At 36.6% G+C, this 15,305-nt stretch overlaps 1 protein-coding gene across 1 annotated transcript; it reads left to right on the plus strand.

The window, feature by feature from the left end:
• The first annotated feature begins 9,883 nt into the window (after positions 1-9,883).
• LOC128020337 (helix-loop-helix protein 2-like) lies at positions 9,884-13,059 on the plus strand. Its single transcript, XM_052607169.1, has 2 exons — positions 9,884-10,410; positions 11,324-13,059. The coding sequence occupies exon 2, from the start codon at positions 11,375-11,377 to the stop codon at positions 11,741-11,743; it is 369 nt and encodes a 122-aa protein (XP_052463129.1). The 5' UTR covers positions 9,884-10,410; positions 11,324-11,374; the 3' UTR covers positions 11,744-13,059.
• The last annotated feature ends 2,246 nt before the right edge of the window (positions 13,060-15,305 follow it).

Raw genomic sequence — 15,305 nt, forward strand, 5'->3', positions numbered from 1 at the left:
ATTATTAAGATAACTGAAATAAAGTTATAATTATCACATAAGTAGAAACTGAGCTGAAGTCAAATATTACCAATTGAAATTGAGATAAGTTATAAATTTGGCATAAAAGTGAAAATTGACATAACAGTCAGTCATGATAAAGTTGAAATTATGTGATTTAAAAAAATATAAAGTCATAATTATAAAGCATTCATAATTATGACATTCATATGGCAGAAATAATGTATGCTATTTTATGTCATAATTGCAACCTCTTTTATGTCAAAATTGTGATTTACCAAAACATGACATCCCCCCCCCCCCCCCGCCTCTTTTTTTTTTTTTTTTTTTTTTGTAAATGGGCTACAATGTATATTGCAGACATAATATAATTGATTAAATAAATAAAAAATTGCTTTAGGAATCCTAATTCCATTAAGCTACACCACTTGTTAAATCTACAAGTATGGCTGTTTAAGCTTAGTGTGCTTTCTTCCAACTGAATATGCAGAAACATCAGAAAGAAAGCTCAGGTGGTCAATTTAAAGATGAATGGCTCAGAGATGCCGCAAGGAATGCACTGGAAATGGGATAGGGCATGAATTCCAAACAAGCTCTGTGGATATTGGCGGTGCTGTATAATACCTTTCTCTTTTTTTTATCAAACTAATAAATTACAGCCCATCTCGCTGATAACTAGGAAGAGAAAGTGCTCGATTTAGACCCCAGATGTGACCCAGGGTTACCTGGCAACTGGGCAAACTCAAGAAGAGGAAGAAGGAAAAAAAATAAAACATTGAGATATCATTGGCTGGTTAAAGAAAAAAAAAACAAGGAACAGTAGGAAAGAGAAAAGTAAGTACACAGAAATGACCTTTCTGTTTCATGACAATCTTCTCTTGCTGATATTTCTTTACATCAAATGAGACAGATTTAAATCTCTCTCCTGTTATATGTGCAGTTTTTCACATAATAGTACTGTATGTCCACTGCAAATCATACAATCTTATTTAAATCATGTCATTTCTCTATGTGTGCATGTGTAAATGTGTCATTTTTATATTCCTCTCCTCTTAAAAAGGTGATACAGTATTGCTATCCATATCCACTTGTGTATGTTTAGTTATGCCAGAAATCGCAACTTCTTTATTAGATATGTTGCCTGTGCAGTGGACTTGTATATAATGTGTGTCTCCACTTGCTTAAATAATGTGTCTCTGTGCATCCCCTTTAATGCTAATCAGTTCATGTGTGTAAGGCCAGCGGTAAGTAGCGTGATTGTTTTCTCCTTAATTTTATATTCCCTTTTTGGTTATAACCCTTTGGTCATTGTAACGTGAGGTGTATCATGAGCAACAACATATATACAGTATCAAGGAAAAGTGTGGTGTTAGGTATTGGCACGTGATATTGTTAAAATAGCCCTGCACAACTGTGCAAAAACTGACTGATGGCCCTGGATACATTTTTGACATCTTGAAGAAACATTTCAGTGATGCAGTTTACTCTGCTGTGGCCTTAGCTGATTTTTATGCCTCTCCGCCTCTAAAAGGGGAAAGTCCATTTGACAGTTGTATAAGGTTAAATAAAGAAATTAATGTAGCAGAAGACAGTTTGAAAAGACAACTGAAAAAACGTAATAATCCATCTCATGAGGTGATGGTCATGTTTGTTAGACATTGCCCAAACAGTGCATTGTCCTCAATTGCAGTGGATATTCAGATGTAAACTCCACTGGACAGCTGCCGAAGTACAGGAAAGGCCGGATGAATTTAAAATATAAACCAATTATACCCAAAATCAGTTATCATGCTTAGCCCAGAAACATGAAACTGTAATGCCAGTTTTAGATTCTGGTCATGATGCGTTTGACAGTTGTCAGTTATCAATCGCCAAATGTTTCTCAAGTTCAGCAGTCTTCTTCTTATAGTTCTGTTGAATCCCAAGAGCGCCTGGTCAAGTGTCTGGAACGTGTGTTGGAAACGGTTCCAAGTGGTGTGACAAAACATACAGAACATGCGGGCCTGACAGAGGGCCTGATAAAGTAGTAAACGCACTATTGAACCAGTTTTGAGCCAACTCATGGCGTGCTGGCAGTATTTCTCAAACGCCAGTGAATAGGTCATCTGGTTGTTGGTCTGTGATGGAAATGTCTGCAGTCATGGAGGTAAAGAGGACTAATTTAGTTACCCCACATTGTGACCTCTGGATACCCAGGTGATTCATTGTGCTGTGCCTACAAATAAACCAAGGCAGAAGGGTTTTCTCAACAAAGAGTTGGCAGAGAGATACAGTAACAGACTGACAGCATATTGGCTAGAGTTAATTCTAAGAAGCCAAGGAAGACATCTAGCTGTGAGTGTAAACAGTGTGTAAACAAAAGTGTGTCTCCGCTAATAATGAACTGTTAAAATAATCACACTGAAAGATGATTGGGTGTGAAGAGGTAAATGGGGCTTTCCTGTTAACTGGCTGTTTCTCTGCTGTGTGCATCCTGCTAATCATTTTGTGTGTGTAAGACCAGTGGTAAGTAGTGATGTGACATACAGCCAAGTATGGTGACCCATACTCAGAATTCGTGCTCTAAATTTAACCCATCCAAAGTGCACACACACAGCAGTGAACACACACCCAGAGCAGTGTGCAGCCATTTATGCTGCGGCGCCTGGAGAGCAGATGGGGTTCGTGGTTTAAGTAAAGGTATAGTGTAGGTATAGTGTGATCAGTTATATATATATATATATATATATACATGGAAGAAAAAAAATCAATTTAGTTAGACTATATAAATTATATAGTTTATAATTTTATTTAGACTTTTATGAGAACATGTTGTGAATAGAAATGTTTTACATGGGCATAATAAAGAAAAAATAATATTAAACTTATATAATTGCATAATTGAATTCACTTACCTAATTTATTTTTTCTTAATTTCCTTATTTTATGTTTTATTTTTTTATTTTCTTCTGAGTGAATAAATAGTTTTAAATGAAAGTGAGGATGTTTTTCCAATTAACCAGCTCTCATAATCTCAAGAGGGAGCCCATTAGGATTATGGACTTTGAGCATTCATGTCCAGACATGCTGTATAGTCTGACTGTATAATATGCACACATGCACACTCACAAAAAAAACATAGGCCCTGTTTTCTCTTTCATCTGGAAAATTCAGCATCTTAGAGCCTAAGCACCTTCAGGACATGACCTCTCTCTTTTTTCAATCTGTCTGTCTCTCTTACTCAGACTCCCGTGGTGCACTGCAGATTTCACTTTACATTCTGTGATGATCACCCAATTTACATCTTACACCCTCTCCCTTAGGCATCATTACCACGGCAACCTGTCCCCTCTGAGACAAAAAAAATCAAGACTCATATATTGCCATCATAAATACACACAACACACACTCACACAGTGTTTCGGTTACGGGACATCCCTCAAGGGTGTCTAAACTGCAGGGAAATAGCCACGTAAAAGTAGAAAAGATACTCCAGGCCAGTGCAAAACCAGTCACATGACAGCTGATCCATATTATATCACAAAACAAAAGCAGCACCCAATCAAATCACTCAGTCGCCTGTATAAAAAAGTGGACAGACAGTAAAATTGGGGTTGTGTAGAGAAAGAGGAGAGAAAAGGGGGGGAAGGGCCTTCATCATAGGGATTGCCACTCTTCATTAGAGGGATGATTATGGTCGTAGAGGAAAGGCCCAGGGGAAATAGTGTGATTTTTTATTATTTATTTATTTTTATTTTTTTGAATGAGAAAAAAACAATGATGGACAGATAGCCAGAGAGATAGATAGATAGATAGATAGATAGATAGATAGATAGATAGATAGATAGATAGATAGATAGATAGATAGATAGATAGATAGATAGATAGATAGATAGATAGATAGATAGATAGATAGATAGATAAAGAAAGAAAGAAAGTCACACTGCCAGCTGCTATTACAGCTCTCCTCAGGCAAGGCACCAGTTCCTCATATCCATGTGTCCACTCTACTCCCATCATCCACAAACACACACAGCCTCACAGACATGACAGAGATGAGACATGATGTGAATGCAGAGGGAAAACTAACAGAGTCTCATGGACAACGAAGATGAGGTTAAGTCCACATCAAACACTCAACAATTACACAGGTATTGAGGCACAGACACATCAGTACAAGTTTATGTGTGTGCCTGTAAAAATCTGTAAATTTGCCTTAAAATAACACTGATCTGCCCTTGCATTGTCTTTCACTCTGTTTGCCAGTTTCTCACTATGACCACTGCAGTTGTTTTTCCTTCACTTTTTGCAAGCCTGTATTCTCTCTCGTTTGCCTAGTCACTGTGACATCACACACGATCAATGGGATGCAGTCATATTTCAAACTCAAGGAAGAATATTACAGTCGGTGCGCTTGTCTCTAGATTGAATTTGAGTATAATATGCAACATAATGTACAAATATATACATTACTGGACAAAAGTTTGGGGATCTGTAAGGGTTTTTATATATTATGTACTGTCCAAGGCTGCAACTAACAACTAAAACAAAACACTTCCTTATGCAGTACACTGTAAAAAATGAATCATGGGTCTTGTAATTTTCATCAAAAAAATTAAGGTGATAATTAAAAATAATGTGTGGATTTCATTAAAGAAATTGTGATTCAGTGTTGTATAGAAAATAATGAGGACTTTTTTACTAATAAAACCAAGATATGCGTTTTCCTCATTTTGTTTTAGGAGACTTAAGCAGTTTTGGTGCTTGAATTGGGGAACTGATTAAACTAAAATAATTAAGGAAAGAAGGCTGCCTATTTAATTTAAGTGAATTAGCTCAATTTTGCAGTTTTATTTTAGAGGGATTGTTAGTTCCCAGCATGCTTTGCATATGGCTGGATATGGAGAGTAAATTTTGAAATTAAATGCTACTTTATGTTTTTGAGTGAAGGGAGGCATCTATTAATGTTTAATGTTCAGTTACATTTGACATTTGTAAGAGTTTCTGTAACATCGAAGTTTCCATTGCACAGTGCAATCGTTACCACTGTGCAGAAGAGTAGAGCTTGTAGTACTAGTTGTAGTACTGTCTTTCTCTCTAAGCAGGCCACTGACAAAGCTACAACTAAAAATGCTAGTTTAATTTTTTTTTTTTTTTCATACACTCTCAACTGTGTATAACAAAGACATAATCTGACTTTAAAATAAGGTTATGACACATTTATTCAGAGACATTTTTTAAACGTTTTCTTCAGTTTCCCAACATACCCTTTAGAAGCTTTGAAACTAATAAATTATTCAATTTAATAATTTGCATTTAATAGAAAATAATTTGCGTTTACAAAACCAACATAAGGGTTATAAATTGGCTGAGTTGCAGAAGTGCTTCATGGCTTTAATCCATTATTTTAAGCAGGATTCATGCCTACTGAAAGTTCAGTGAAATCTGATACTGCCTGTTATACTCCTTAAAAATTCAGCATATGCATTCACAGATCTGTGTAAAAAAAAAGACATAAATAAATGCATACATACATTCATTTATAAAAACTAATCCTTTCATTGTGGCAATGCCTGCACAGATGGTTTTCCAGCACTGTCCATGGTGCTGATTTTTTTCACGTTTCTCATTAGAGGCCTATAGTAGCAATGACGAAACACTTTAATTTGGTCATACACACTTTACACAAACAAAATGCTCAAAAGACGCATAAGAGAAAAAGAAAAAGAGAAAGCTTGTTAGAGAAAAACAGATGGTCTTTAAATTCAACAAGGGACCCAAGGGAACAAATTGTGGGTGCAGACATTACCCATACACCTTTAGTGTACATGTGGTGATGTGAGTATGTATACAAGTCCATATATTTAAAGAAGCAATGGTATATATATAACATTAAACATAGATAGTAGCTTTCTTCTCATGCACACACACACACACAAAGCTGAATTAAATGAAAGTACTTAAGGGTCCCACTCTTGTCACATCATAGCAGATGGTGTCCAGTTCAAGCCAGGCTAGTACAGTCCACGGAGACAAAGTGGGAGGGAAAAAGAGAGAGACAGAGAAAAGGAAAATGGAGAAAGATATTGGGTTCTCTCTTAACTCCCTCTGTGACTCAGTTATTTACACCTCAACGATTGTTCTTGGGGTAAAGGACTGACCAATTAAATCTTTCCGCCCAGGGGTGCAGCCACACACATAGCACACTTCTTGAATGTTTCATGAAAGCCAAAGTTTTATATATATTTTACCTCTGATACACCACAATGTCCAACTGTCCTGAGCTCATTCACAACATCTGGCACATGACGCAGCAATGTGCTCTGGCACATACATAGATATACGTATTGCTGCCCATTACCTGTTAGTGATCTCTTAATTACTCTTCAATGTTTAAAATAAATCTGTTGTGAAACGAATTATGAGAGGCAATATGTAAATCAATATATTTCAACAATAAATATAATTATTATAATTTAGAAGTGAATTTAAAATCGACATATGGTAATGTGCAATTTACACGTTTGCCTATATTTTTTCAGGTTGAGTGTTGCTAGTTGTATTTAACAATAATTTATTAATAATAAATTAATTTAAAGAGAGAACATTTTTACTGTACTTTAAAATAAAGAATTGCTGCTCTACCAAAACTGTACTGAACCATGACATCAAAACTGAGGTTTGTACAAAACTGTTATGTTTGTGTACCATTACACCCCTTATATATACACAATACATACAGTATATATATATATATATATATATATATATATATATATATATATATATATGTTTTTTTTTGTTTTTTTGTTTTTTTTTGTCAAACACTTCAGTCGCCTCTGTGCAGGTGCAGCGATGGACCTTTCCGATCATATCCATGCATCTACACCCAGATTTGCCTCCAGGATCTCTCACAGGTGCAACATTGGCCCCCGGCCGGCCTGGCACCCAACCCTCCTGCTCATCAGCACCACTACCAAAACACACACACATAAACCCTCTGCCCCCCTTCTTGAAGGTCCAGATGATCCCCACCTGATCCCAATTCATGGGGGAGGAGGAGGAGGCGTTCTGATCTGAGCTCACCCTGGAGAGGTGAGAAAGAAGAAAATATATGCCATCGCTCATCTTTCTTATCTCTCTGTCTCGTACAAGGATAGTAACTCTTTGTGCTCCTGTCAGATTAATGCCAATAACAAGCCTTTAAACCATGTTAGATGGTGTCCTTGAGAATCCTATGCTTGCATGTGAATGTATGTAACATTGTGTCTGCGTCCAGCAGTGTTATTGTGTGTAAAGAGCAGTATGTCCAAGCAGGGCTGAGCTCAGGTGTCCTGTGCTGATGAGTTGCAGCTGGCTCTCATTGGGGCTGTAATGGGTGCTATACAGTGCCTGGGTCAGTCACGCAGCTGAGTTTAGACTACCCTCAGTATAGCAATCCATGTTCAAACTCATTCAGCCTCCTAAAAGTATATAAGTTATGTACTTATCTTAATGAAATAAGTCTTTGAATGATTTTCTGAATTATACCATCCATTTAATTTAATTTTTCCTCCATGACAAGCTATTGAGATCACTAAAAATTATATGAACAGGCATGCAAACCTTCCAAAAAAAAAAAAAAAAACTGTTATACAACAGTTAGTTACAGTTCTCAGATTTGATTGGGATTTTCAAAGCAATGCCTCAAAAGAACCATTTTATGTTCCCCAAAGAACCTTTCAGTGAACAGTTCTCAAAAGAACGATTTATTTCTTAGTGTGAAGAACATTTTAGAAATCTAAATAACCTTCTTCCACTATAAAGTACCTTTCGTGGAATGGTGATGCCCATAAAGAACCCTCGTATTTAAGCGTGAGGTTGAGTGGCATATTAAGATAAAGTACTTTTTTTTTTTCTTTTTTTTTTACGTTATGTTTAATTGTTTGCTTTTTGTTTACATTTTATTTTGTACTGTTATTAGTGGAACAAACGAAAACAGATTAAGTATATGAGCTATTATTGGTGCTAGTGAATTTTTTGGTCAATTATTTTATGTACATGAGGAAGAATTCTTGAGATGATGCGGATAGGGAATATTTTGTACTACACATCACAATAAAGCACTGGAAATTTGTTTTATATGATTTGAATGTAGATGCCTCACAGCTTGGCCCGGCAGAAGCTATTCTTATTGACCGCGTACTTGGACTGAATTAAGCTGTGAAATGAGGTGCAATCCATTGTTCTTTCACCATGAACAACAAAGATCAATACTTATGATCTCCAGCAGCCCTCCTGAAAGTAAGCACACAGGACAACATATGTTCCCTTCAGTGATTGCATAATCTGACTAAACCAAATGATACAAAACCAAAGATTTATGCCCACACATAACATAATACTCATTATATTGTCCAAAACACATATAATCTTCACCTTTTCAGTCAAAATATTCTATCCCATTGTGTTTTTCCCTCTATGCCCAGTTCTCTTTTGCCTCCACGTCCTCCCCTCTATTGTTTTTTTTTTTCCTCTTTCTCTGGGTCTTACTATTTTGATACCCCTCCACTGGCCCTGGGTCAGACATCCTGCCTCCATCCATCTCTCCATCCACTCATCCATCTTTCCATCCTTCCAGCAACATCAGCCAGCTGCTCCAACACACACACATAGAGAACTTAATTCAGTCAGTGAGGTCCGTGCCCCCTTCCCAAAGCAATGCCCAGATCTGAACACATGCACCAGGCAAAAAAGGGCAGCAGAGGGGGGATGGGTGACTCTGGAAGCCATATGCCTCTTTCTCACATTTGACTCTCTGTATTTATATGTGTATGTGTGAGGAGGGGAGGGGTGGTTTGCAGAAATAGTGGACCAGCTGACTTTGTTCACAAACAGAGGACAGAAATAAGAGGTTTTAATGGAATCTAACACTTCCCATCAGCCATGATCAATAATAGTCTAGCACATAATCGGTCTGAGAATATGTGAATTCTGAAGAATTCCATTGATTTCACTTTATAATAAAGACCATTTCCTCTCATCAAACTTGGTATTAAACTATATTCACTATATATATGATTTTTGAATCACATACACAGACTGGGTGGATCTACATGCCACTGACATGTATATAAGAGCGAAATCAAGTTTACAGGTCTTTTATGAAAAGTTTGGAAATACATTTGGAAAGTTTGGAAATGCATTAAACACACCTTTTATATATTATGATAAATATCTTATTAAAAATGTGTCTGTAATTGAGAAAAGTAAACCTCTTCAAGTCCGTTCTCTACCCATGTAATAGCATAATATTGCATCTCACAACATATCATTACTAACTGGAAGATCATGGGTTGATAAATACTCACACCATACTTTCTTATGCACTACATTCTTAAAAATTAAACTTCAGAAAAGGTTTTTGCAGCGATGTTGTAGAAGAACCATTTTTGGTTACCAAAGAATCCTTCAGTACACATTTTTTTTCTTTGTGTGAAGAACATTTTAATAACCCCATTCTATTACAGTGAATTTTTAGGATCTTCTCAAATGTGCCTCTCAATTTAGATAATAAAATGTTGAATTCAAATAAAAATATTAGAGGCAGGCTTCCCGTGACACTCCTGTCATTCAAAACCCTCCTAATAAAAAAAGAATTTTCTTAAAATATCATAACTAAACACCTAATTCAGATAAAATGTTCATATGATTAGCTGAATTTTTTACAAACAATTGCACCACTTTAAGACAGGCGTACAATCCATGCGTTACTGCCAAACACTTGCTTCCAGCTCTAGCCTCAGGCGTTCATTTCAATCTGGTCGTGAAAGAAGGGGTGGGACAGAGGTGTGACTCTCGTGGATAAGTGCATAAAGTGAATGATTTGTAGAGGGAGCGACACAGAGACAGAGAGAGAGAGAGAGAGAGAGAGAGAGAGAGAGAGAGAGAGAGAGAGAGAGAGAGAGAGAGAGAGAGACTTTAAAGGGAGCCAGTGGAATGTTATCTCTCAAATCATCAGAGGCACGAGGACAAGCACGCGTGGCTGTAAGGATGGCTGAAGCAATATTGTTCTAATCCACGGGAAACAGAAAGGACAGCCTGAGAAGACACTTTCGTGTCTAATCGATCTTATCTGAGGACGCGTGTCCATTGTTATCCACACACGGGTCAGAGGGCAACACATCTCCGAGCGTGCGTTACCGGTCCTGATATTTATATCCATTCTGTAATTCTGCTTATGGAAATTTCATGATATAACAACACCAATCTATGTTGCCGGCTGTGTGGAATTTGAGGCGAGGAAAGTATTACTGGGAAATACTGTTGCTGATGCTGAAATAAATATTCAGAAAGCACAATGGACAGATGAACATCACAGACTGAAAACATACTTGATAAAAGGGATTTGAGGGAATTCACTTATTCTCGTCCAATTCATCATCAACAGAGGTGAGTTTGAAATTAATTTAGTATTTTGGTAATACGTTTTACTCATCTTCATGTTGTACATGCATTATTTTGAACGATTAACTATAGCAACAGTCTATAAAAAATGAGTAGCATTTTATGTACATTGATACTGAATAGGCCTGTATTTGATTATTTTACCTTTTTATGATAACATATTTTTAATCCGTTTAACCTGTCACAATAATTTGACACTTTGAGTTTTCAGGATTTAATTTCGATCTTGTATAATTAAAGTGGAAAATTGACACTTTTTCTTTAAAATTGAAGACAACATTTGAACGTACATTTTCAGTTGCAACGTGTAGAATTTTTACAGCGTTGGATTACTCAGAAGGTGTGCAAGTAGCATGCAAATCAAAGTAACCTGAACAGAGCCGTGTACAAATCTACATGGCGTTAATAATAATAATAATAAACGCAATAACCATCTTATATCTTTTTTAATGTTCCTGGTGACTGAATCCGTGAATTAAGATTCACGCACCCTTGTGTCATCTGGCGCTATAGGCTTTGCATTTGCATTTGCGACAGATGGTCAGCTCTGACTTTGGTTTTGTGACAATAATTGATTTCCATTAACTTTTGCACGGAACCAGTGAATATTTAAAATGGTAACGTGTGCGGGTGAGCTAAACAGCAAATGAATTGACAACCATTAACAAACATTTTGTAACTACTGAACCGTTTTTAAAGTAAAAGAAACGAATAGTCTAGAGTTTTAGCTTTATAATGATGGTAAAACCAAATAATTTAGTCTAGACATTACATCCATTTCATGCAATATAATCGTTCGATTTGTTAGTTAATTATTCTTTGTTTTTTTCAGATACTGCACTGAATGTATTATAATATGTACTTTTGAAAAACAAATCCTTTGTATCTAATTCACCAGGGCATTTACCAATCAGTGCACTTTTGAAGCCTTGATCAAACGGATCTGAAAATGATGCTGAGTCCCGATCAGACGGATCCTGACTTCACCTGGACACAACCGGACACGGAGTGTCTAAACGTCATGAGGGTGGAATGTGTGGCTCACGAGCCCTTTGGGGCTGAAGATGGCAAGACTCGCGCACTCGTGCCAGCCGCGCTCACCAGAGAGGAGAAGAGACGGAGGAGGCGCGCGACTGCAAAATACCGTTCTGCGCATGCGACGCGCGAGCGCATCAGAGTGGAAGCGTTCAACGTAGCGTTCGCTGAGCTAAGAAAGCTGCTACCAACACTTCCACCCGACAAGAAACTGTCCAAAATAGAAATACTTCGCCTAGCTATCTGTTACATTTCTTATCTTAACCACGTTTTGGACGTCTAAACAAACTGTCGGCACATTTATCTTTAAAAAAAACTCTACAAGTGTGTATAAAAAACTGTTTTATAGATATTGAGAAGTAGCGTATTCCAGCAGGTCACAAATATCTATAAAAAAAATGAAAGAAAAAAGGGTAACACTTTATAATATAACTTTCAGAAATAGGCTATGCTTTGTTGTCTGTCTCCACTAATTTAGCCTAGGCCTACTACAAAAAAGGAAATCGGAACAAAAGGGTGGGAGGAAGGCTTTTAGTTATTAAAAAGCATTACCGAAAATTGTAGGACTTATCGCAACAAGTGAAGGTTGTTGTTTTTGACACTGCAAGTTCCTTTCAAAGAATATACCCCGTTCAATATCCAAAATCATAACCGCATTTGTGGCAATAATTTGTTGGAGATATTTGACTTGGTTGGATCTTAGTTCATCATATACGAAACATTTATCTTTTCGCAACCTTGTTATAAACCAAGCTGATTTTATAAGCTATCAACCGTCTGGAAAAAAATGCATAGGCTACTTATGTGCTGGAACAAATCTTAACGTAGCTGTTAATTTATATTTTCTTGTTTATTTATTTATGGATTAAATGATGTTATGTGGGTGTCCTTGAAATAGCATAGGCCTATCTAAAGTGTATATGTAAATATTTAATGTTTTATTAATTGTCTTATTTTAGACTGATGTCGCAGAGTTTTGGTGTAGGCCTACTGTTTCTTTTCACTTGCACTTTTTATTGGCAGTTTTCTTAGGAGTAGAAGGGCCTTCGCTGTGTGTGCACTACGGTTATTAAAATGGTGTTGCTGTTGATGTCCTGTTATATGATAACGAGAAGCACTTCCCATCGGATACGATCTATATTGCTGTCGTCTTTGTTTTGTTTACAAAGTGCTCATAGATAGCGCTTTTGGGTACCTGATGACTTGTGGTGGATTAAAAGTACACTTAGACTAAATTGAATAGCCTACATCATAGTCAGTGTCAAATAAATAATTCGGCCATATACATAAAAAGCGTGTTATCTGCCTTCCAAGTCTACAAGCTACCCATAGACACTCTCTCTGCTGCGACCAAAAATGATCTCAGAGTAGTTTATTTTTTCTTTTAGAAACTATTTATAGATCTTATTTGTTTACGTGTTTCTTGTGAACCTTTTGGAAATTTTATAGTGAGCAATTTATCTCACATCTGCCTCATATCCAAAGAGCACCCTGTTAATTCAGGGATTTTCCCGTCATTTTGTAGGCTATAGCAGTACACTGGTTGTATCGCAGTTTTTCATAACTATTTTAGAATACACAGTAAAAATATTAATTCAACGCTGATTCGTCTGTTGTAGTTTTTGTATAAAACAAAATGAAATTAAAGATATTGTGCCAATATGTTCTCTGTTCGTGCTTTCACGCACGTCATTTCAGACGACAACTGCAATTAACTAATGAACTATGTTCTCACATTATGAAAAACGCTGTCGTAAAACATTATTTAACTATTAAAAAGCAATGAAAAAATGCTTTTTCATGCTGTCACACAACACATGCACAGTCGTCTTTGCTCACGGCCCAAAGGCGACTTTCTCCCCAGAGAGGAGACAGGTGCTTGTCCAGACGGGCCAAGGCAACCAAATTATGACCCGTCTGCTACGTCCCGTGGGAAAGAGCAAGAGAGCATGTGCGCGCGCGTGTGTGCAGCCTACGTGTCCAAGTCTTGGTCATATTTCACATTAAAGATTTTTACTCAACTGATGATGTTGCAACGTTAATGTCTACAGCCGATTTTAACTATGATAGTTTCATTCAATCAGTAGAGAATGAATGACTCCCAGCCCCGCTGTAATAGCATATGTCTGCGTGCATGTTACAGAGGAGGGTTGAATGCATTAGCCTTAAACTCAGCCAGATTAGACGTTGTCCTTTCATGCAATGAGCCAGTCTACGTGTATCTTAGATTATATTCACAAAACAAAAATCTATATAATCGGACGCATAAGAGACAGACGACATTAAGGGTGTTTATGAAGAAAAGGTTAGAAAAAAAAACTGCTTGGGGAAAACGAGAGTCAAGTCTGTTCTCATTAGCTCGCGCATAGAAAGTGTAACACTCAGAACAATGCGACCCGGCTGCTCTTGCACCCTCGGACCATCTGTGCACGCATCAGACATACAATGATTAGATTTTGATCACACAATGACACAGTGACATAGTCAGCGCATGCATTTGTTGATGCATGCATTAACGATTACAGAGTTGTAACCTTCCTTTGGGATCAAACACACACATTTGAACAGGATCAAACAAGGCAACAGGATTTTGTAAGACCTTATAAAAGACAATAAAGTTGCGGTTGCTCTACAGGACGCCTCTGATTATAAAAGGGTAAATGGTAAATGTTCCAAAGCTATTGCATTAATATATATATTTGGTGTTTTTACAAAGTTGTATTTTTCACCATGATTATTGACACAATGTCTCTTAACATGTATTAAATAACAATATCACTGACACGCATCAAAATACTTTGGGTGTCATTTGGAACAGAAGTATCTATAAAAATGACAACAATAAAATAATTGAAAAACAATGATACATAAAATAAAAAAACGCTTTTATTGTTGGGTGGACTGTGCACATTAAACAAATCAGTCACACATTTAGTAATACGATATGTTGCCTGGCTCTCTTTTTATATTCACAGGTGTCCAAATGTTATGGCCAGTACAAGCAATCATAGACAAATATCTTTCCATTCAATCCTGATTATGGGGATCTACAGCTCTGCATATATGATTCACAGCATTAGCCCATTAGCAGATAACTCAATGAACTGAACTGAACTGAGTCAGTTAAAATAGACATAAAAATAAGCAGTAATGTCAATCCACAGGATGAAAGAAAAAAAAAACAGTCCAAGTATAACGTGTGTGAGATAGTGTAGTACAAACTTAGTAATATCATTATTAAGCTCATTATTAGATTATTATTCATAATAAAAACAATAATATTATTAAAAATAAATTATAGTTATAAAAAAAATGTATCAGGGTAGATGTGGGGGAAACTCACAGAAAAATATTAACTTTGTCTTTTATCCAGCAATTAGTTTTAAATTGCCTAAGAGAAGTGCAAGTCTAGCTTTCAATAGTAAAATTGTGCAAAAAAAATCTTTGCCGCCCTCTACTGGTCAATAAAGAGAAGTATTGTGACGTGACGTTTAGCCAAGTATGTTGCCCCATACTCAGAATTAGTCCAAATCTCTAACTATTAAGCCACGACTTCCCCCTTGTTATGCTGATAAAAGGCCTATCATATGAAAGAGAGAATGACTTGTTTATGTATCAGTCTAAACATTTCTCAGTATTAAAAGTCAACCTGTCAGTCCTTGCATTTAGAAGTGACTTACAGTACACAATGCACAGATACAAACGTCTTTACAATAGGCCTATATGACAATGTATATTACCAAAGGTTAATATAGGGTTATATAAGATAATATAATATAAGTTAATAAGATACTTGACCATCAGTCCAAAGCAACCTTATTTTGGTGACCATTGTGTAAGAACAC

Source organism: Carassius gibelio, chromosome A9 (genome assembly GCF_023724105.1).
Source record: "Carassius gibelio isolate Cgi1373 ecotype wild population from Czech Republic chromosome A9, carGib1.2-hapl.c, whole genome shotgun sequence".
NCBI classification, from domain to species: domain Eukaryota; kingdom Metazoa; phylum Chordata; class Actinopteri; order Cypriniformes; family Cyprinidae; genus Carassius; species Carassius gibelio.

Coding starts and splice junctions, on each gene's coding strand:
- LOC128020337 (XM_052607169.1), top strand. CDS start 11,375: ATGATGCTGAGTCCCGATCAGACGGATCCTGACTTCACCTGGACACAA.